The following is a 21544-nucleotide window of genomic DNA, read 5'->3' as shown; positions in this document are numbered from 1 at the left end:
TTCATTTAAGTCCTTTAAATTTTGAATTAATAAATATAAAATTACGCTTTATCCCCTAAAAATACTAAAATAATTATTTAATCCTTTAAACATTATAAAATATAGGCTATTCAAAAAGTAAAATTATATTTTATTATCATAAAAATTATAATTTAATTTCGAACTCCTCTAAAAATTTTTTTTGATTTCACCCTAAAGGTTATCAATCGTACTAAAATTTAATTGTGCTAAAAATTAATCGAAATATTATCCATTTAGTTATTATAGAAAAGAATGCGGTAATAGTCCACAGATTTCTCTTTTAAAATTTTAAAGTGGATAATTGAAGAAAAAGTGGGCGGTGCGTTCACATATTTTTCTATCAAACGTTGCCCCCCATTGTATATAAACGGCGACCGCGTGTAGTGCGGCGCGTGGTAATTTGGGAAACAAAGCGTGGCTGAGTTGGAGGGCAATACGGGGCCGAGTCGGCTCCTGAAAGGGCAATAAGAAAAAGACACGTGTTTTGAGTAAAAGGCGGTGGCTTTTGGGCGGATATGGCTGTTTTGAGGCGGTAAACGCGGAGATTGAGTCTAATTAATGGAAGCTTCACTGGGCAAATAAACTAATGGAATGGTGGATGATTTATCCACCATATTTCAAATCAATGTTTGAATCAGATGAAATCAATTATTGGGATTGGATATCGATCTGAAGAAAGTTATTAGATAAGTTGATTTGAAAATTTATATATATTAATTGAATAGGAAAAAAATTAATTGAATCAGATATTTTTATTTTTTAATATTTTAAATTGTTAATAATTTATTTAATCGAACCGGTAAACTGACGGTTCAATCACTGTTTCAGTTCAGAAACCTTTGACCCATGTTTTCTAAGATACTACAATAGTGTCAATTGAACTAAAAGTTAAATGCTTATTTATTTCACTTTTAAAATATTTATTTAAATAAATTTTATTTAGCAAATACAAATATTTAGCACGTTCTAATATTTAAAGGATAATTTAATTAATTTGGATAGATAATAAATGAAATTTTATTTTAAAGCAAATTTAATTAGATTAAAATAAACTCAATGCAAAAATATAATGAATTAAAAATTAAAATATATCATAAACTTAGAATAACCTAAAAAACCTCACACATAATATAATAAGACTCGAACTTGACATTCAAGACACCTTTGCAAATTGAATAATTTTAATACAAAGCTAAAAGATTAAAATTTTAAATATCTTTAATGACTAATAAACATTTGACAAAATTAATATATATAACTAATTTTTACCATATAAATCTTATTTAAGTAGGGCAAATTTAGAAATTATTTTAGTAGGAACCGAAATTAAATTATAAGTTTTAAGAGGTTAAAATATATTTCTATCATGTATTAGTTTATGATTTTATCATTTTCAAAAATGTCTAAACATAATTGTTTCATTTTCGAGCTCAAAGTATAAATTTACCATATATAAATTTATAAATTTAATAATTCTTAAAGAGACTTAACCGAAAATTTCCATTTTTAAGGGGCCAGAGCTTCTGCTTATCTCTTTTACATTCACTGCTGTATTTAAGTATTATTGTTGATTGAGTTTTAGTTCGATTGGCAGAGACATTGTCGCCAATGTAGAAGGACGTGGGTTTGAGTGCGCTGAAATACATTATCCTCTTATTTATGCGTTGGGGAGGGATTATAGGTAGTTCTTAATATTAATATGTTAGAAATAACAGATATGATCAAAAACTATAATGAAATTATTCAAAACAAAAAATTATTATCTATCAAAATTAAATCATTCATCCTACTTTTAAACCAATGGTTAGAAATAGAATTTTTTTTTAACTCTTTTTAATACATTGTAAAGAATCAAAATTCCCTTCTAACACTATGAATGAACAAAATCATGTCAAACTTATTAAACGTGCAACACATGGTAACAATGAGCATCAAGTAATTTATTTGCATAACTTATCACACAAGAATATTAGGATGTATGGGAATTTGTAGATAAAAATTGGGCAAGTCATTATGGTGGTTGAACACCATTTACAAACATATACATCATAGAATATTTACATATTCCAAATGCAATTCAACTAATACACTACAAAATAGTGTGGGGGTTGGTCCATGCTTTTAAGGCTATTTCATTATTCTTCTTTTCTTCGAGCTAAAATGGGAAAATAAGCCAAAATTAGTAGATAAACAAATTGTTTCATATCCAATCCATTTATGAATAAAAAATCACATGTTAGAATTTTGAATGCATTGGATTAGTTTTAGATTCTCCTAAGCTTGTATAATATATTTTTTGGGTCGAATATTAATTTGAAAGTTCGATCCTCGCTCTGAGTATAAAGTAGTTTTAAAATTCGTGGTTAGCATTTACCCTTTAATGGGCCTACAAAATGTAGATAACTAGTTACTAGACTCACTCCGACAGATAACTTGAGGGAAAAAAAGTTGAGATTCTAATTTTACTATCATGGATGGATTTTGTTCGATTTTATTATTCTTCAAAAAAAAAACTTTCAAAAATAATTATTATCTGTGCTAATTTAGAATCAAATTGGAATTAAAAAATTATTTGTGTTATACAGATGAATTAAATGCATGTAATATTTTTTTGACGAATTATAAGAGGAGGGTAAAACTTTAACAGTAACGCGATTCAAACCCAAACTATACATGAGACGGTAAAGACTTTGATTATCAGGTCAACACACTAGTTCTTAATCCATGCAATATTTGATGAATTACAATGTCATAATCCATGCTACAAATGTCTCCAAGTTTGCCAACATCAACTTGCGAGTTAAATCTTATTTGACTAATTTGGCCTTCAATTAAACCTTTCAATTAAATCTTCTATGAATTTGACTTTTCATCATTTATTTGGTCCAATATTAGCTACAAAAACTTTGTTCGTTTGCCAGAAAAACAAAAATATGAACTGTGTTATTTATTAGGCAGCTTTCAAGTCAATAAATAAGGTAGGCAATGGCATAGTCGTAAATAGTTGATGAAGATTGGATGATTTTTGGATAAGTCAGCAGGTAAGTGGTTGACATTTGACTCAAAGGAGGACGTGTCTGTTTGCGAGAACACTGACCGAAGATTGAGGAAGCAATCCCATGAATTGCTTAGGAATAAATGTTTGGTCTTATTCTGGTTTTAGTCCTTTTACTATCCTAAAATATGAAATTTAATCCTCTTATTTTAATTTTTCTACTTTTATAACTTTATCGGTAGATTTATTTATCACAATTGATGTAGGTATCAAGGTTGGACAAAACTAAACTCTGATAAATTGTCGATTGAAAATCCAAGTATAGCATGATCAAGCATAATCATTCAAGACCACCATGGTAGGTGGTTAAGCAGTATTTACTGATACATACCAAGAACAACTAGTGATGAGGCGAAGTTATGCCTCCTAGTAACTTATCCTCATTTTTATTATACTCGGCATCTGTCAACCTTTTAACTTTTTCTTAATACCGAATATTTTTCATATATGCTTATCATAATAATTTTTTTATTTTTTTAAAAAATAATATCTAATTGAATTATATGTTTTGGGAATTATTACTTTGACTCTTCTTTTGAATGTTAATTTGGGGTTTTCCAACAAATGTGGATATTTCATATAAAGCATAAGAAAATATTCAAATGTACAAATTTTTGACTAATTATATCAATAATATTAGACTCAAATAATATAACTATACAAATATAGAACTTCTAATTGGATTTGATGTAATATCAAAACATTTCAAAATTGAAAAAAAAAAATCAAGTTACAAAATGCGAAATATGTGTTTGTAATCCTCTTTGCTTTTCTGAAAATAATTGTTAGTCCCACGTTTTTGTTTTGAGATAAATTATACAATTTTTATTCAACTTTATAACTTCCATTTTGGGCAATTTCGGCTAATAATCATTTTCATTTTAATTGTCCAATTTTAATAAATTTTATTTTGATCACTTATTTATTTTTAAAATTAATTTTTTATAAAAACTTTAAGTTTGTAGAAGAAATTAAGTTATTCAATTGTAGGGATGAAACTTAAGTTATTGTTTGCAACAACGAAAAAAAAAGTTAGAAATATAAATATTGACACGACTCACGTGATTGAACTTAAAACAAAAGGGTGAAACTAAATTTTTACGGCCTCAAACTTCTCGTTGAGCAAAACATTATTAGTTAAAGAAATAAGTTATTTTTCGATATATTTACGAAACTATTCATAAACCCTTAAAACCTCAAAGAAGGGCGTAGTTATGGCAAGGGCCGGACCTTTTTTAAAATGAAAATTTTTTTACTTAGGCCTTTTAAAATTTTAAATTAATAAAAATAAAATTACACTTGATCGTCCTTAAAATGATAAAAATTTAATTTAATCCTTTAAAATTTATAAAGATGTAGGCTTTTAGAATGATGAAATTATATCTTTTCTATCGTAATAATAGTTGTGTCAACCGAACTAAATCTTTATTATCAATTGAAATAATAAAGACCAAGTGGCAAAAGAAAATTGGTGGAGAGACAAATGAGATAAGCCAAGTAGAAATGTAGTTGATCGACTAGCCCAAAAAGCCTGACTCTTTGAATTTCTTGGCCATTAAGGCGGACTTTTAATTAATTAATTAAAAATAAACAAAATAAAACGACCAAAGTCCAATTTGGAACCGTTCGCTTCCACTTTTCCGAACACACCTCATGACATCACTTTCTAACACGGCCACTGTTCAGTTCCAAGGTTCGGTCTGAAAATTCAATTTTGGATAAGCTTCATTTCAAAAATTAAATTAAAATTAATTAAAAATTAAAATAAATTGGAGAAATCCTTGTTCTTCTGGCATTCCACACGCCTTGTCTTTTTTGCTTGCCTTATAAATACCCAATCTCTCTTCATCTCTTTAAGTCAAAAAAATACAAAACCTTAAAATCACAAATAATTAATTTTCTAAAAATTTCCATTTTTTGTTCGTCTGATGAAAATGGTTGATTTAGATTGGAAAGCAAAGATGGTTTCTTCAGATATTAGCAACAAATCCTCGAAATTGTCCATTCCGACGCCGCTTCGGTTGTTGAATATGTCGTCTCCGCTTTCGACTTCGGCTTCGGCTTCATCGGCTTATGAGTACTATCTTCGTTTACCGGAGCTGAGGATGTTATGGGAGGCAAAGGAGTTTCCAGCTTGGCAGAACGAGGTCGTTTTGAAACCGGCTTTGCATGCTTTGGAGATTACCTTCCGGTTCATTTCGATCGTTTTATCGGATCCAAGACCGTATTCGAATCGCCGGGAGTGGACGCGTCGACTTGAGTCGCTTGCCACGAGTCAGATCGAACTCATCGCTATGATATGTGAAGATGAAAACGAAGATAAAACGACGGCGGGAACGGCTCCGATCGTTGATTTGACATCGTCGAACGGTGTGCTTGCTCGTGAGTGTAGCTCCACCGAGGTTTGGAAGGTCCATGGAGAAACCACGGTGGTGAACCGGACCAGCGAATCCAGCTTGCTACCGCGGCTCGCCACGTGGCAGAAATCCGAGGATGTGGCGGAGAAAATCCTTTACTCCATTGAGTGTGAGATGAGGCGGTGTCCGTACACTCTCGGATTAGGAGAACCGAACTTATCCGGTAAACCCAACTTGGATTACGACGCCGTTTGCAAGCCGAACGAACTCCACGCGGTGAAGAAGAGTCCGTACGATCACGTCGACAACCACGAGAACGCGACGCTTTACACCGTACACCAGATCCTCGAAGCGTGGATCCAAACGGCGAAACAAGTGTTGAAACGCATCGTTTTGAGAATCGACGCCGGTAACTTCGAAACCGCCGCGAACGACGGTTACTTAACAGAAAAGATCTGGAAGCTTCTATCGGAAATCGAAGATCTCCACTTGTTAATGGACCCTGACGATTTCCTTCGTCTCAAAAGCCAATTAATGATAAAATCGGTGAACGAAACGGAAGCGCTTTGTTTCAGATCGAAAGGGTTAGTTGAAATTACCAAAATGTCCAAGGAATTGAAACATAAGGTTCCGTTTATTTTGGGCGTGGAAGTAGACCCTAAAGGTGGACCCAGGATTCAAGAAGCTGCAATGAAACTGTACGCAGAGAAGCAGGAGGGTAATAAGGTGTTTTTGGTACAAGCCTTGCAAGCCATCGAAGGAGCCTTGAAACGGTTCTTTTATGGGTACAAGCAAGTGCTGGTGGTGGTTATGGGGAGCTTGGAAGCTAAAGGGAACCGAGTCGTGACGAGTTCTGACTCGGGTGACTCGTTGAGTCAGATATTCTTGGAGCCTACTTATTTCCCTAGTTTGGATGCGGCCAAGACGTTTTTGGGCGAGTTTTGGAGTCGTGGGCAGGGTGGGTCTGGGTTGACTCGGTGGATTAAGAAGTGAGTTGCTTTGGCATTCTCATTTTGATTTTGGAAAGTTTAAAATTTTAATTTGGTTTAAGAGATAAAACAAAAATTAAAAAAAAATTAATTATTCTTTGTAGTGTTGATGTTTGGGAGTCAATTATTGTGTATATCATAAAATTTTTGTACAATTAAAATGGAAAATTCAACTTAAATTACTAGAAAATTGTTATTGTTATATCTTCAATCCTCATATACATCATTTCGAACATATTTCTTGGACTTGCTCTTAAAGCACATTCTTCGAAAATACTCAATTTAACATTTATGTAGGTTCATGTGAATTCCATTCAACAATCATCACTTTTGACCTCCTCAATTGTCATGTTTCATCTGAAATGATTGAAAGCACGTTCAATCTTTACCCTATCTAAATCCACAATGGCACCACATAGTTATTTGTCCCTTACCCCATTAATAAGGAAGTGACATGTGGTACTTAAAGAGCTAAGAGTATAAAATCTTTAACTTCCACAAAAAAGGGACTCTCTCTCTCCTTACCTTCAACCTTCTTACTTTACCTTAATTTCATCTCAGCTTGGAATACCCTTTAAGGTGGCTCTCTTCTCCTTGTTTTGATATTTTTATCTTGACTAATATAGAGCGATGGTTAAAACTTTTGTTAAATACTCATTTAGCATGGGTTTGAATCATTTTACTCCCATCCCCCACACATATCATCGTATCAAATATATAAACAAAACATCTAAAGATTGTATCCCAAATTGACGAAGACTTTACCACTCCACCTATAATTTAACTTTTTTTTTCTTTCACTTATATTGTGAGTATAACATAGTATATTGTTTATTAAACATGTTTATTTTAATCATGATTTGGTATAATAAGTATCAAATTTCGTAATTGGTTGAGCTTCTCTTTGATATGAAAAATATTTAGGGAATCTATTTTTGGGTAGTTATTTGATTAAGGCTTAGTTTGGATGGGCGGTGTGTTTACCTCTGGTGAGGTTAAAAACAGCGGTGGCGGTGAGATTAGTTACTGTAGCGGTGAGATTGGATACTGTAGCGGTGAGATTAGAAACAATGGTGGAGTGTGTGTTTGGATTCAAACGCAATTGTAGCAGTGAGGTGAAAATGAAAATGACTATTAAGGACATCATATTAGAATTGATATATAATAGAAGTTTTAAATTATTTTACTTATATAAAATTATTAAAATATGTGAATTTATAAATTTATTTAATAAAATATTAAAATGTATCTTTTAATATTTTATTATAAATATTTTAATGAATTATATAATCAATTTAAATTATTTATTAGATAAAATGATAATAATTTTAATTTTTAATTTTTATTATATAACCAATGTTTAAAACGAATGAAATCATCGATTTTCTTCCATATGCTCCATTCTTCCTTTGCCTTCTAAAAATTCTAAGTTCATTCTCCATTCTTGACAAGAGCTAAAAGTTTGAACTTCAAGCATTTTTCCTTCATATTTTACCCGGTATAATTCGTTGTCTTTGGTGCTCGCTTTGAAATTCTTACTTTACCCGGTTAAAGTGTGTTGAAACTCCAACATAGATAGCAGAATTTGGCCGCCAAATCTGAAAAAATAATGATTGATAAAGAAACTTTAAGGATAAAATGGTAAAATAATAAATGGAAGTTCAACCAGTGAGCTTACTGCTGCTGAAAGCTCCAGTTGCTTTTTGGGATAGCAGTGTGGTGAGAATTGATTTTGGTTGCACTGAAACTGTAATGCCCCCACGCCCGAGACCGTCGCCGGAGTCGAGTATGAGGTGTTACTAAGCTTAATTTAACATATTTAGAACTTTGGATTATTTATTTCTACATTCACAGCTTTTAAGCTACTTGCATCACAGTCACAAGAAAAATAATATCTCGAGTTACAAAACTCGAAATCAAGATCCGTAAATTTTCCCTAAATCTAGACTCATATACCTATATACTAATTTTTTTCTAGAATTTTTGGTTGGGCCAATTAGTACAGTTTATTAGTTAAAGTTACCCCTGTTTCAGGACTTGACTGGTCTGACCTCTGTTTACTACGAACCACATTTCTCTCTGTAAAAAATCCATATGACTATGAGGTTTATTTCTACTGAAACTAGACTCAATAAGGATTCTGAGAATATAAAATAAACTACCTAATTATATCTTTACAATTTATGGTGAATTTCTAAAGTTGGAATAGGGGATTCAGAAACTGCTATGACCCTGTTTCACTAAAATTCAAATATCTTGTAACATATAATTCCTTTACCTGTTTCATTTGTTTCATGTGAAACTAGACATAATAAGCTTCAATTTTATATGTAGTTCATCACCAATTTCAATTTCTATGATTTTTAGTAAATTTTTAAACTCGCGTCAGTGTTGCTGCAGTATTCTGTTTATGGCAAATTTCATCCCTTTTATGAGTTTTTATGCACTAAGTATCTTAATAATTTTCCTTAACATCAAATATAATCTAAACTAACTATTTTCATAATTTATCATTATCAAGCATTTCCTCAACCATTCCATCACCATACCATAAGATCATTTACACAAAAAAGGTATATTGCTATACATGCCATACTTAAATTTACAAGCCATTACCAAAAGTCTTCCGGATAGTGTGACTGAGCCTTCGACCTATCCCGACTCCTGAGCTGGCTTGTCCAAAACTACAATGAGTAAGAAGGAGGGAGTAAGCATAAATGCTTAGTAAGTTCATATGCAAATAATAAGTAACATAACAAACAGTCATACCAATCAACATTAGCATGTATCACTAAAACACATATCACATTTTAATCATTTTCATCATCTTATTACCTTATCGTGGTTGTATCAATACTTAACCCGAGGGTTAAATACATACCTGTCCAAAATATCCATTTCACATCACTTACCAATACGTCTCTTTACATCTCGAATATTCCTCCATTTGAGTAGAACTTTACCCGTTGAACACATCGAATATAATTCGGATACATGGATAACTTGCACATAAGTGCCATATATGCAATCAAGCAATCATGTAACCCGCCCATAGCGAACTCGGACTCAACTCAACAAGCTCGGCGTTCAGATCCATAAGTGAACTCGGACTCAACTCAACGAGTTCGGATGCCTAGTTACATCTCACGAACTCGGACTCAACTCAATGAGTTCGGACATTCGCATCCATAAGTGAACTCGGACTCAACTCAACGAGTTCGGATGCTCAACCATCCTAGTGACATGTCACTTGTATCCTAATCTATTCCTAAGGTTCAAACGGGCTTTTTCCTCGAACACTTATCCTTGCCGTCTTCCGTAGAATGCCGAAATCAATACTCGGTAACAATTATATTTAACAAGTAGTTCACATAATTTACATATTATTTGAAATTAAACACAAAGCATACATTTCATAATAAAATTCAGCATAACATATAATTAACATCAATAACTTAAAAATAACCATTATGCTACATTATTTACACATGAACTTACCTTGGTGCCAAAATACAAAGATTTTGCAATTTAGTCCACAATCTTTTCTTTTCCTCGATTGAGGTTGATTCCACGTCTTTCTTGATCTAAAATAACACATTTAGCTTATTTAATACTCACATTATCAAATTAATCCTTAACTCAAATTTTGGCAAAATTACAATTTTACCCCTAAACTTTTACATATTTACATTTTGCCCCTAGGCTCTGGATTAAACTTTATTCCTTATTCTTATGTTTTACAACATGCTGATCACTTTTCTCTTCTATGGCAACATCAAATTCTCACTCTAACATGTACTTGTGACTATTAGGTATTTTTACCGATTAAGCCCTTTTACTCGTTTTTGCTTAAAATCGAGTAGTACAAGTTGTCTAACATAATTTAAAACTTCATATTCTATCATAAAACATCAAAATACACAAATTTCACCTATGGGTATTTTTTCAAATATAAACCCTAGGTTAAATTATTGCTAACATAAGCTTTATCGAGTTATCGGGATCTCAAAACGTAAAGATCATTAAAAGCGGGCTTGGAATCACTTACTATGGAGCTTGGAAGCTTGAAACAAACCCTAGCTATGGAGAACCCTTGAAATTTCGGCCTAATGAAGAAGATGGACAAAATTGGCTTTTAATTTTGTTTTAATTCATTTTAATAACTAAATGACCAAAATACCCTTACTACTAAACTTTCCAAAAATTCCTTCCATGTCCTAATTTTGTCCATGAACTTAAAATTGGTCAAATTGCTATTTAAGACCTCCTCATTAATATTCCAAAACAATTTCATACTAAAAACTTCTAGAATGCAAGTTTTGCAACTTATTCGATTTAGTCCCTACTTTCAATTTAAGCACTTTAGGCATAGAATTTCATCACGAAATTTTCACACAATCATGCAATCATATCATAAACCTCAAAATAATTATAAAATAATTATTTCTATCTTGGATTTATGGTCACGAAACCACTATTCCGATTAGGCCCTAATTCGGGATATTACAGAAACACTCAACCAAACAGCTTCCCAGTGAGGTTGGGAGTCCAACTGCACCTCACTGGCTTTAAATGGTGAACCAAAGGAAGCCTAAGCCACTTTAGAAATTAGAAAATTGTGCGGGTGACCTGAAACCTGTTAAATCGATTACCGAATACATTGCTTTTCTCTAAAAAATAATTTCTCCTCTTTTAGTGTGGAAACAGGTTGAATTAGTTAAAAGATATACTCACATTTCTCAATGCAAATACTACATAGCATGATTAAGGGTGGATTGTTGTTTCTTTTTCTTTTTATTTTATTTCAACGATTGATTTAAAAAGATCCCACAAATATCACTATAATAGAATTTTGGTAAATTACACTCATGGTCACTAAATTATTAATATATTTTTATTTTGGTCACTCAACTTAAAAAAGTTATAAAGCTATTACTGAACTATTAGAAAACTTTCATTTAAGTTATTGAACTATTCAAAAAAAATTATTTAAGTCACTAAACTGTTAATTTTTTTTTTAAATTTGACTAGCAAACTTCAAAAGACAGTTCAATGACTGGTATGGTGGATCAATATCTATTAATGAGTAGAAGAAGATACTTTAGATAAAGTCGGTCTAACGGTCAATGTCGTAAATTAAAAAAAGAAAATTGTTTAGATTTTAATTTACAGATTTGCAATGTTCAAAATTGTTTTATGAAAAGAATTGAATTGTAGAAAAGAAGTTGAATGTGAGCTTTCAATTGGTACAAATAGTGCGAGCATAGAAACTAGATAACAACGATTTTAATAGTATAGTAACTTAGGGTAGGTTTGGATTAACAGTGGGGTGCGTTTAACTACAGTATCTAATCTTTCCACCACCATTGTTTTTACTCTAATCACAGATAAATGCACCACTCATCCAAACTCACCCTTAAATAAAAACTTTTGAATTTTAGATAAATGTGACTATTTTCATGTGATATTTCCTTAGAATTCAACTCACGTGGCTAATTTTTTTAAAAAACGTTTTATTTCCTAATACCATTTATCATAGTAATGTACATTGAATTTCCTTTGGCCTATTTTCCAACTCGAAGAGCTAAACAAGGTATCTTGTTGCATGTGAAATTTTAAATTTTTGGCAGTAGTTTTCCACCAATTACTATAAATGGATAATAAAACAGCTTAAAAGACATCACATTAAAGCACGCAAACATTATGGTATTGAAAAAATAGGATCAAAATGGTAATCCTCAACACAACTTTCTCCAAAGAACATTGCTTTTCTTGTCAGATATAAACGTGGTTTGCCCATTTCAAAATTATTTGAGTTTAATATTTAATAAGATTTGAATGAAAATATTAGATTAAAAAATTGAACGCGTGAAAAAGAAAATAATTCACAAATTTAGATGGACTTATCAAAATTTGAGTATTGATATTATATATGAATTTAGTATAATCCTAACCCTGATTTATTTCAAGTTACTCATTTTGAAAGTTTGAAAAATAGGTTTGGACAAAAATTAAATTTATTTAAAATATGAGTTGGATTCGGGTTTGACAGATATGAGTAAGTTTAAGTAAAATTTTAGGCTTATATTTTAGGTTGAGCTAGCTTAGACAAGTATAAAATATATTGATGTCATGTTTAGACTCAACTCATTAACACCTCTAATAGAAAGTAGATTTATTCATAGACTAAACTAGACCCGAAATAATTTTCAAAAAAAAAAAGAAAGATGGATGTTCCAAAATTTCAAGATCTAAATTTGCTAAAACTTCTACTATATATCATAAATGAAAGAGTTCAGAGAAACAATTCACTCAATCAGGAGTGTAGTTAAAGGGCTAGTAGGGTCTCGACCCCTTAAAATGGAAAATTTTTATTTAAATTTTTAAAATTTTAAATTAATAAAAATAAAATTATATTTTAACCCGTCTAATGATAAACATTTGATTTAATTTTTAAAAATTATAAAAATAATCACTATTAAAATAATAAAATTATATTTTTTATTATCGTGAAAACTATAATTTAATTTTAATTTCTCTAAAAATTTTATGACTTCGCAACTGTATTCAATGAATTGAGAATCATAAAAAAAAACGTTTTAAAGAGGAGGAAGATGGTAGTTGGGAGAGTTATCGGTTTCATTAATTCCATAGATGTATTTAAAATGTCGACAAGTCACGTACTTCTCTTGATTGACGGGTCATCATCGCTCGAGTCACACAGCGTAGGTTTCATTACAACGCCACTTACCCTACTTGGGTTAAATCCCAAATTTTTGTAATCAAATACATAAAAATCCAACAACAACATGTCTTTGGTAAAATGCCAAGTGTCAACACATCAAAATCCTAATTTTTTTATTTATTTGATTGCAAAGTTCAAAGCTTTTTTTCCTGCGACTTTCTAGCACATATATCAGCAAAGCATGAACTCAACCCACGTGGTGTAAATTCTCAAACCACCGAATTTCACGACCTTGGACAACCACTGCTAGATATGGAAACTCCCTATTCATCCTTTTGATGTGATTCTTTAATCCCATCTGTTATTTTGATAATTGAAACCCGATGTTCGTTTGGTTTTTAATCTTCACATTCTGGTAAGCTTTTCAACTCTATTGAACGTTTTTGAATAAATGCTCGATTTGTTTGAATTGATCTGATTCGAAAATGTCTGATTTGAAGATTGTGATGTGTTGTTTTTTTATCAATGTTGAAGGGTTAGTTTTTTTGAACAAATCTTTTAAGTGGCATCGGTTAGGCAATTGATCACTCTCTTATATTCGAAGGTTTATCTCTTGTTGGAGGGTTTTATCTTTCGTGCTCTATCAAAAGTTAGCGTGTCATGAGTGACTGCCCTGATAGCATGGTTCACAGCGTTAAGAGTGCATATCTCCTTATAGGTGGTCATATGCCCATATACAATTGAGGTGCTCTCGACTTTATGAACCAAAATTTCAAGATAATTGCTCACAACATATTGACTCTCGATAGGGTACGGGAGGCAAATCCTCTACCAAAAAACAATATCTTCGATTACTGGAAATTGATTGACCACTCAGCAAACATATTTCGTAAGCTATTCACGAAAAAATTTACTTCCTTAACAATCACAACTTTTAGGTTTGGATTGCATGAAAAGCAATGACAACTATGAAAGAAAAACAATGGAGACTTCTCCATATATGTCTTGTTAATATCATTTGATGTTGTAGGTTGATATTATATCATAGGGTTAATTCCGTCTCTATATTATAGTTTAAATTTTAAATTGATTTCAATATTTAAAATATTTTAATTAAATATTTAAGGTATTCTAATAGTATATCAATCATATAATAGTTTAAAGTATTAAATATTAGCTCAAATCTGAAACGGATCAAAATTGTAAATATTTGTATAGTCTAAATATAATTAAGGTGTAAAAGAAGTAGTCTTACTAAATTTTAAAAATAAGGTATGTTTTCTTAAACACATGAATTTATATTTACAATTTGATCAATAAATTTTAAGAAAGTTTCAGGTTAGATTTATAATGAAAATTAATGCTTAAACTGACATAAATTAATGGAAGAAATTGATTGATACAAAAATTGATATATCAATTTCTTATTATTTGCTAGCTTAAATCCCTTCATAGCTTTAATGGTGTTTTCTTTTTTTGGTTTTTGATCTTGTTTTAGCAGATAAAAGACCATATTTTATAAAATATGACACTAAATTTTGCACCAAAAAGTATGTTCATAATCAAAGATCCACTAAAATCAGCTTCTTTAATCTCTGGTCTATGGTTAGCAACTCATAGTGGATTCAACCAACAACGTTTGACCTATAGCTTGGTTCATCATTCAACTCTTTTTAGCTCAAGAAACTTCGAATGGCATCCCCTGAAACTCGTTCGCCATGCCCAATTCAACGGTTTCTCTGATGGAGCCGATGTTCATCCATTCGATGATGCCAATACCAATGCCAATGATGAACAAAGAATGGATTCTTCATTGCAAGTTGAGTTACTTGACCCTAATTTGCTTGGAATATGGCCGGATTGGCCTGAAAAAGACAAGGTTTGCCAGATTAGTATCGAGCAGAAAGCGAACAGTTTCGGTATTCCCCATTCGTTGCAGATGATAAAGCGGAAGCAAAGATGGAAAGAAGGGTTTGTTGATGCAGGGGAGTTTGCATATTGCTCTGTTAAAAAGGCTTTTTCTTCACTTGTGTTGATCATTAGAGAGCTTCAAAGTTACACATTGGTTATAAAGGAAGGACTAAATTGTGAAGATTTAATAGATCTTATGAATAAAATGCAAAGGGACATGACAATAACATTTGTGTGGCTATTTCAACAAGTGTTTTCCACAACACCTACTCTCATGGTTTATGTGATGCTCCTTTTGGCTAATTATTCGGTCCATTCGATGACTAACAAGGCCTTCATCGGCGTTTTCCCATATCCGAGACTCTACGAGAATGTGGTCGTGGCGGAGATCGATGAATTAGGGTTATGGAAATCAATGGTGGTTGAAGCTTCAAGGATGCAAGGAGGGGTATATTATAAGGTAATGGTGTCTCCTCTAAACATGCGGTTGAAACTAGATGATAACCATGGGATGCGTTTGAGAATGAACCTCATTTATCAGATGCGTATCGCCGAGGAGCCGTATAATCCTTTTCTGCTCTCGAATTATGCTCAGTTTCTTTCCTTCGTTATCAAGAACCATGATAGGTAACTTGATTACATTGCATATGATGGCCTAATTGATAGAAAAAAGTTTGCTAATTTTGTTCGGCTATCAATGTTTGGAACTCGATAGGGCGGAGGAATACTTCAAACGTGCCGTTCGGGTTGAACCGCAAGAGGTGGAGGCATTAGAGCTATACGCGGAGTTCTTATGGAAGGTGAGGAACGACCTCCCTGAGGCCGAAGAATGGTACTTACAAGCAACCGCCGTTGATATAGAAAACCCTTTTCGTGCATCGAAGTATGCTAATTTCCTAAGGAGCACTGGTGGTGAAGAAACTTGTTATCCTCTTAGATAGTTATAATAAAGTTTAATCTAAGGGACAACTACAAATTATGGTAAGTGTCGACTAAATCATAGTTGAAGCAACAAATGATTTTACCAGTCTCAGGTTCAATCCGTGGATAACTTCTACCCTTTACTAAGTGTTTTTTTTTTCATGGGTTGTTTTGTTTATTTCATATTAGTGTATGCATCAGACAAATGCCCATAAAACATATCCTTTAGATTTAAATGTAGTTAGCCAAATATGTAAGAAAAAGATAGAAATTTCCAAAAGAAATTTGTGTACTTTGATGCTTTTGGAACTAATAAAACAAGGAGATATCAGATGTCTAATTGGGATAAAATCTGGCAATATTGAAACTTTCCTTAAATTTTTTTGTTTGTGTTGATGATAATATATATATATATATACACTTCAATTTGTTTTTGTTTGTGTTGATGATAATATATATATATACACTTCAATTTGGGTGAGTGTCGAATCGAGTATATATTCAATATGAGCATTAATCTTTTTAAGTTTCTACATATATTTAAAGAATTCTTTGTGTATGTTTAATACAAATATTTTAAATGAAATAAAAGTTTTGAATATTATTTAATTGTAGCTTTGAGTTAATTATAGGTAAAGCGAATATCATGCAAGTTAGTTAGTTTTAGGTGTTGACTTATATGTAGATACACATGGTTTTCAAATTATATTATAGTTCGATTCAACTCGTTGAACACATTCATGAGAGCATAATGTAAATTGTTTCTTTTGAATGCTTCCGATTCGTTTTTATAGATTCGAACTCACATATTCAAACATACTTTTATTGAACGGTAACCTATTGATCTATTAAATAATATTATTTTCGCAGAGTACGTTAATTTATGAGTTAAATTTAGTGTTCAAAACATATAGAAGCACACAAAATTGAGCGTTATGTTTAAGGTCCGAAACTTATAAAAATACAAAAAGGTGGTAAAAACTTAAAAGAATTTGTAGTATAAGTATCCATAGGTGAGCTATAACTCGATTCTAAAAAAAAATTTCACATCAAAAGCTCAAGTTTGGTCCATACCGATTAGCCAAGTGGCTTGTTTTATTTTTTAAAAATAAAATATGAAGAAAATAGATTAATATTTATATATTTTATAATTAAATTTAAATAAAATATTTTAAAAATTATTTAATTTAAATTTGGGCGGATTGGGCTTGTGGATAAAAAAGTACCCATTTTACTTTTTTTTGGGCTTCCCTCCATTACTGACAATAGCAAGGTAGTCAACAGTGGCAACCAGGATTGTTAAGGGCCTTAGCCTCTAAAATGTGAAATTGCATTTTTAGTCCTTTAAAATCTATAAGATTATAATTTAGTATATAGTAAAATGACACTTTAACCTTCCAAAAATGATAGAATTTTAATTTAGTCCTTTAAAACTTATAAAATATAAATTAATAAAATGGTAAAATTACATTTTAGCTCTCCTAAAAATATGTAACTTAATTCCGCCCCTCCCTCGAAAAAAATTTCTAGCACTCGCCCTTGGTGGCCAATATGGTTGTTGGCACCTTAGAATAGTCTTTTTGAACGTAGCTTAAAATTAATCAGCACCATATATCTGCCGATCAAAAACTTAATTATATTCCCTTAGCTTTGTATGTCGACGGTAACTTGCATTTATTGTTCAAAGAGCTTCGTTAACGAAATATAATGCTTTACGGAAAAGTTTGACATCGGAATCTTCTCGAGTCGTAACTTGTTGCTTAAGCATTGATTACAAGGCAATGAATTCAAGGCTTTAGTTTCCAAATTCATGCCTAATGGAAGCTTAGAAAGCTAGTTACATGATCAATCAAAGTGTTTGAACTTTGTTCTTAAAGGTTAAAGACATTGCTATAGATTACCTTCATCATGTTTGCGAGACAACGATTGTTCGTCTCACGATCTAAAGCTTTTCCAACGTCCTTCTCGACGATGTCTTGGTCGTACACGTCTCGGATTTTGGATTAGCCATTTTCCTGTATATATAAATGGCTGCAGAGAGATTGAGATATCAAAGATACCATCATTGAACTCCATGGAAACTAAAGCAAGGTTACTTCAAACTGGGATTTATAGAAGGGACAAATATAGCAAGCAAAAGCTGGAGAAATGAAATATATAAAGTTTTTACTCATCTTATTGCATTGCTTTGTCACCAACAGCATTTCTATCATAAAATCTCAAAATTAATTAATATTTGATGCAATGTTAATGAATTAGATGATGAAGACATCATTAAAAATGAAATTGGAGTTTTAAATTTTTTTTGATGATGTCATAATCTAGTCATTGATATTGCATAGAATTATGCACATCAAATTAGGGCTGAAGTTAAAAAACTGTTTTAAATGGACTAAAAATGAATTATAAATTTTTGGTGACCAAATTGTAAATTTATCGTTATGTGAACTTATAATTTCATAAATTTCAAAAGTACAAAAAAGTTTTTTTTTTTGCAAGCAGTGGCCTTACCCCTTATCTATATTCCGTCAAATATAAAATTATGTATTAAATCGATGTGAAAAATAAAATAGAATAAAATAAATAAAAATAAAGAACACATAAATTTTACGTGGAAACCCTTTCGGGAAAAAAACCACGGGCAGAGGAGAAGAAAATTCACTATGTCGAAAAATTTTTTTTTACTCAAATACAAGAGGAATAGACTATGTCTATTTATAGGCTTGCAAAGCCATATTCTAGTAGGATTGAAACACCTTATCCTAATCAATATAAAATAGATGGAGTTTAATAATGTTTAAAACCTTATTCTAAAATAAAATAAAAGAAGTCTAGTTCTATATGGATTTTACTTTTATTTTATTTTCCATCGTATTTTATTTAAATAAGAATTTGGGTCACTTAATTCTAACAATCTCCACCTTGACACAAATTCTCAATGAACAAGTTCTTCATCGCGAACTTTCAATAAACAAGTTCTTCACCTCTTCCAAAAAACCCCTTAAGGGTTTAACTTCAACAATGAACACCAACCAAGTCTAAGCAATGCTCAAACTTGGTTATAGGAAGTGACTTAGTCATCATATCTGCAGGATTTTCATGAGTGCTAATTTTGCTCACAACAATATCACCACGAGCAATAATATCACGAACAAAATGATACCGAATATCAATGTGTTTTGTTCTCTCATGAAACATTTGATCTTTTGTAAGAAAGATGGCACTGACCGTCACCCTTTGCAACAAGCCTTGCTTTATATCCGGTTCTTCAACTCTGAGTCCCTTCTTTCTTTTTAAACACCCATTTACAACGAATGCCTTTTTACCTTTAGGAAGTTTTACAAGATCCCATGTTCGCTTTTTGTGGAGTGATTCCATCTCCTCTTGCATAGCAAACATCCACTTTTCGAGTCTTCACACTAATCGCCTCGAATAATTAAATGGCTCTTGATTCGCATCTATATCTTCACCACATTTAAAGCATAAGCAACTAGATCAACCTCGGCATACTTCTTTGGAGGTTTAATTTCTCTTCTTGTCCTGTTTTTGGCGATAGAGTATTGCGGTGAAGAAGTAACTCTATTCTCAATTTTGTCTTGGCTTGAGGAGTTGATTCGTATTAATCGATGCTCCACCGCTTTTGGTTTTCTTTATTGGAAGAGTCTTTAAGAGATAAGTTAGGTAGCATAGTAGTTTCATCAAAAACAACATCTCTGCTAATCACAACTTTTCTATTTTCAGGACACCATAACTTATAGCCTTTTACACCACTTTATAACCAAGAAAACGCATTTAATGGATCTTGGTTCCAATTTTCCATTATCAACATGAGCATCGCAGACACCCAAAAATCTTTAAATCGTAATAATTAGCGGGATTACGGACCATACCTCTTGTGGAGTCTTTTCTCAATGGCAACGGATGGAGATCGGTTGATCAAAAACATGCAAGAGAGGTCGCTTCGCCTAAAATGACTTGTAAGTTGGCATTTGACAACATACATCGAACCTTCTCCATGATCGTTCGTTCATTCGTTCGCAACGCCGCTTTCTTTGTGGAGTATGACGAACGTCAAGTGTCTCATGATCCTTCGACTTGCACAATCTATTAAACTCATCGTAATGTAACTCTAAGCCATTGTCATGACGGAGGTATTTTATCTGCTTTTCCGTCTGCTTTTTCAATCATAATTTTCCAAGACTTAAATGTGGAAAACACATCGCTTTTCGCTTGTGAAGAACGCCCAAACTTTTTCGGAAAATCATCAATAAAGGTTAGCATATAATTAGCTCCACCTCTCAAGGCACTCTGGACGGCCCCCACAGATCGAATGGATATACTCCAACGTTTCCTTCGTGTTATGGATTCCTCTAGTGAATCGAACTCTCTTTGCTTCCCAAAAACACGTGCTCACGAAATTCGGTTTGCAAATTCCTTGCCCATTAAGAAGTCCTCTTTGCTTAATTTCGCCATGCCATTCTCACTCATATGCCCTAGGCGATATGCCAAAGTTTAGTAATATCATCATCGACAAGGAAGAGGAAGCGACAATTGCATCACCGAATAAGAGAACCTCAGAAACATATAACTTGGCAATCTTTCTTTGCCCTTTCATCACAACAAGGGACCCTTTGAAATCTTTAAAACCCCACTTTCAATTTGTGTATCTGCCCTTTTGAATCAAGAGTACTCAACGAAATTAAATTTCTTTTCAATTCGGAACATGCCGCACGTCACTAAGTATTCGACAACTCCATCAAACATCTTAACTTTAATTGTTCCAACACCGCGATTTTACATGAAGCATTATTTCCCATCAAAACAACACCTTCAGATCATCGTTTCATAAGTTGTAAACCAATCCCGATTGGGACTCATGTGGAAGGTGCAACTGAATCAAGTATCCACTCTCGCCACTTTAGAATCATTGATGAAGCAACTAGAAGTTCACCATCGTCGTAGTCTTCTACAACATCACTTCACCGAATTTTCCGTTTGTTTTCCTTTTGATTCGCAGCCTCCTTTTAATCTTATTTTGTAGCTTATAGCACTCGATTTAATGTGCCCTTTCTTCTTGCGAAGTTGCAAGTTTTACCTCTGTTTGAAGATTTCGATCTACCCTTAGATTTACCACGAGGATTCCGCCTCGTGTTCTACCACGATCATCATCAACATTCCGGTTTTGTCTCCCACGAACAATGAGACCCTCTCCCTGAGAGTTGGGTTTAACCACAAGATGCTTCATCTTATCATACGAGGTTAAAGAATCATAAACCTCATCAACTGTGAGAGACTCGCGGCTATATAAAATCGTGTCTCTAAAGGTTGAATAAGACGGGGGCAACGAACAAAGTAGAATCAACCCTAGATCTTCCTTATCATACTGAACCTCCATGGCCTCCAAGTTTGAGAGAATTTCTTTAAACACTGTTAAGTGTTCGTGTATGACGCACCTTCCTCCAAACGATGAGCATAAAGACGCTGCTTCATATGCAACTTGCTTGTTAGAGTTTTCGACATACATATTTGTTCTAGCCTCTTCCATAATGCAGCGGCAGTTTTCTCTTTCATCACATCCTGCAAAATTTCGTTGGACAAATGCAGA

At 32.4% G+C, this 21544-nt stretch overlaps 2 protein-coding genes and 1 long non-coding RNA gene across 7 annotated transcripts; 2 read left to right on the top strand and 1 right to left on the bottom strand.

Moving 5' to 3' along the window:
- The first annotated feature begins 4880 nt into the window (after positions 1 to 4880).
- Positions 4881 to 6612, top strand: LOC108487555 (nematode resistance protein-like HSPRO2). Its single transcript, XM_017791927.2, has one exon. The coding sequence runs from the start codon at positions 5005 to 5007 to the stop codon at positions 6424 to 6426; it is 1422 nt and encodes a 473-aa protein (XP_017647416.1). The 5' UTR covers positions 4881 to 5004; the 3' UTR covers positions 6427 to 6612.
- Positions 6613 to 8903: 2291 nt separating this feature from the next.
- LOC128282633 (uncharacterized) lies at positions 8904 to 10549 on the bottom strand. Its single transcript, XR_008272974.1, has 3 exons — positions 10471 to 10549; positions 9921 to 10006; positions 8904 to 9106 (listed from the first exon to the last, which is right to left on the bottom strand). It is a non-coding gene; the product is annotated as an uncharacterized LOC128282633 (long non-coding RNA).
- Positions 10550 to 13275: 2726 nt separating this feature from the next.
- Positions 13276 to 16290, top strand: LOC108488685 (uncharacterized). 5 transcript variants are annotated; one of them, XM_053020573.1, is made up of 3 exons: positions 13276 to 13522; positions 14606 to 15645; positions 15734 to 16290. In XM_053020573.1, exons 2-3 carry the CDS (start codon positions 14633 to 14635, stop codon positions 15957 to 15959), a joined length of 1239 nt encoding a protein of 412 aa, XP_052876533.1. In that variant the 5' UTR covers positions 13276 to 13522; positions 14606 to 14632; the 3' UTR covers positions 15960 to 16290. The 5 variants fall into 5 exon arrangements, with proteins under 5 accessions (XP_052876533.1, XP_017648461.1, XP_052876534.1 ...); XM_017792972.2 differs by having other exon boundaries at positions 13277 to 13522; positions 14609 to 15645; XM_053020574.1 differs by having other exon boundaries at positions 13278 to 13522; positions 14728 to 15645.
- Positions 16291 to 21544: the final 5254 nt, after the last annotated feature.

The sequence above is a fragment of the Gossypium arboreum genome, chromosome 10 (genome assembly GCF_025698485.1).
Source record: "Gossypium arboreum isolate Shixiya-1 chromosome 10, ASM2569848v2, whole genome shotgun sequence".
Classification (NCBI taxonomy): domain Eukaryota; kingdom Viridiplantae; phylum Streptophyta; class Magnoliopsida; order Malvales; family Malvaceae; genus Gossypium; species Gossypium arboreum.
The sequence above is the reverse complement of the archived record's forward strand: the minus strand, read 5'-3'. Positions and strand labels throughout refer to the sequence as shown.

Coding starts and splice junctions, on each gene's coding strand:
- LOC108487555 (XM_017791927.2), top strand. CDS start 5,005: ATGAAAATGGTTGATTTAGATTGGAAAGCAAAGATGGTTTCTTCAGAT.
- LOC108488685 (XM_053020573.1), top strand. CDS start 14,633: ATGACACTAAATTTTGCACCAAAAAGTATGTTCATAATCAAAGATCCA. Junction 15,646..15,733: donor GTTATCAAGAACCATGATAG/GTAACTTGATTA, acceptor GGAACTCGATAG/GGCGGAGGAATACTTCAAAC.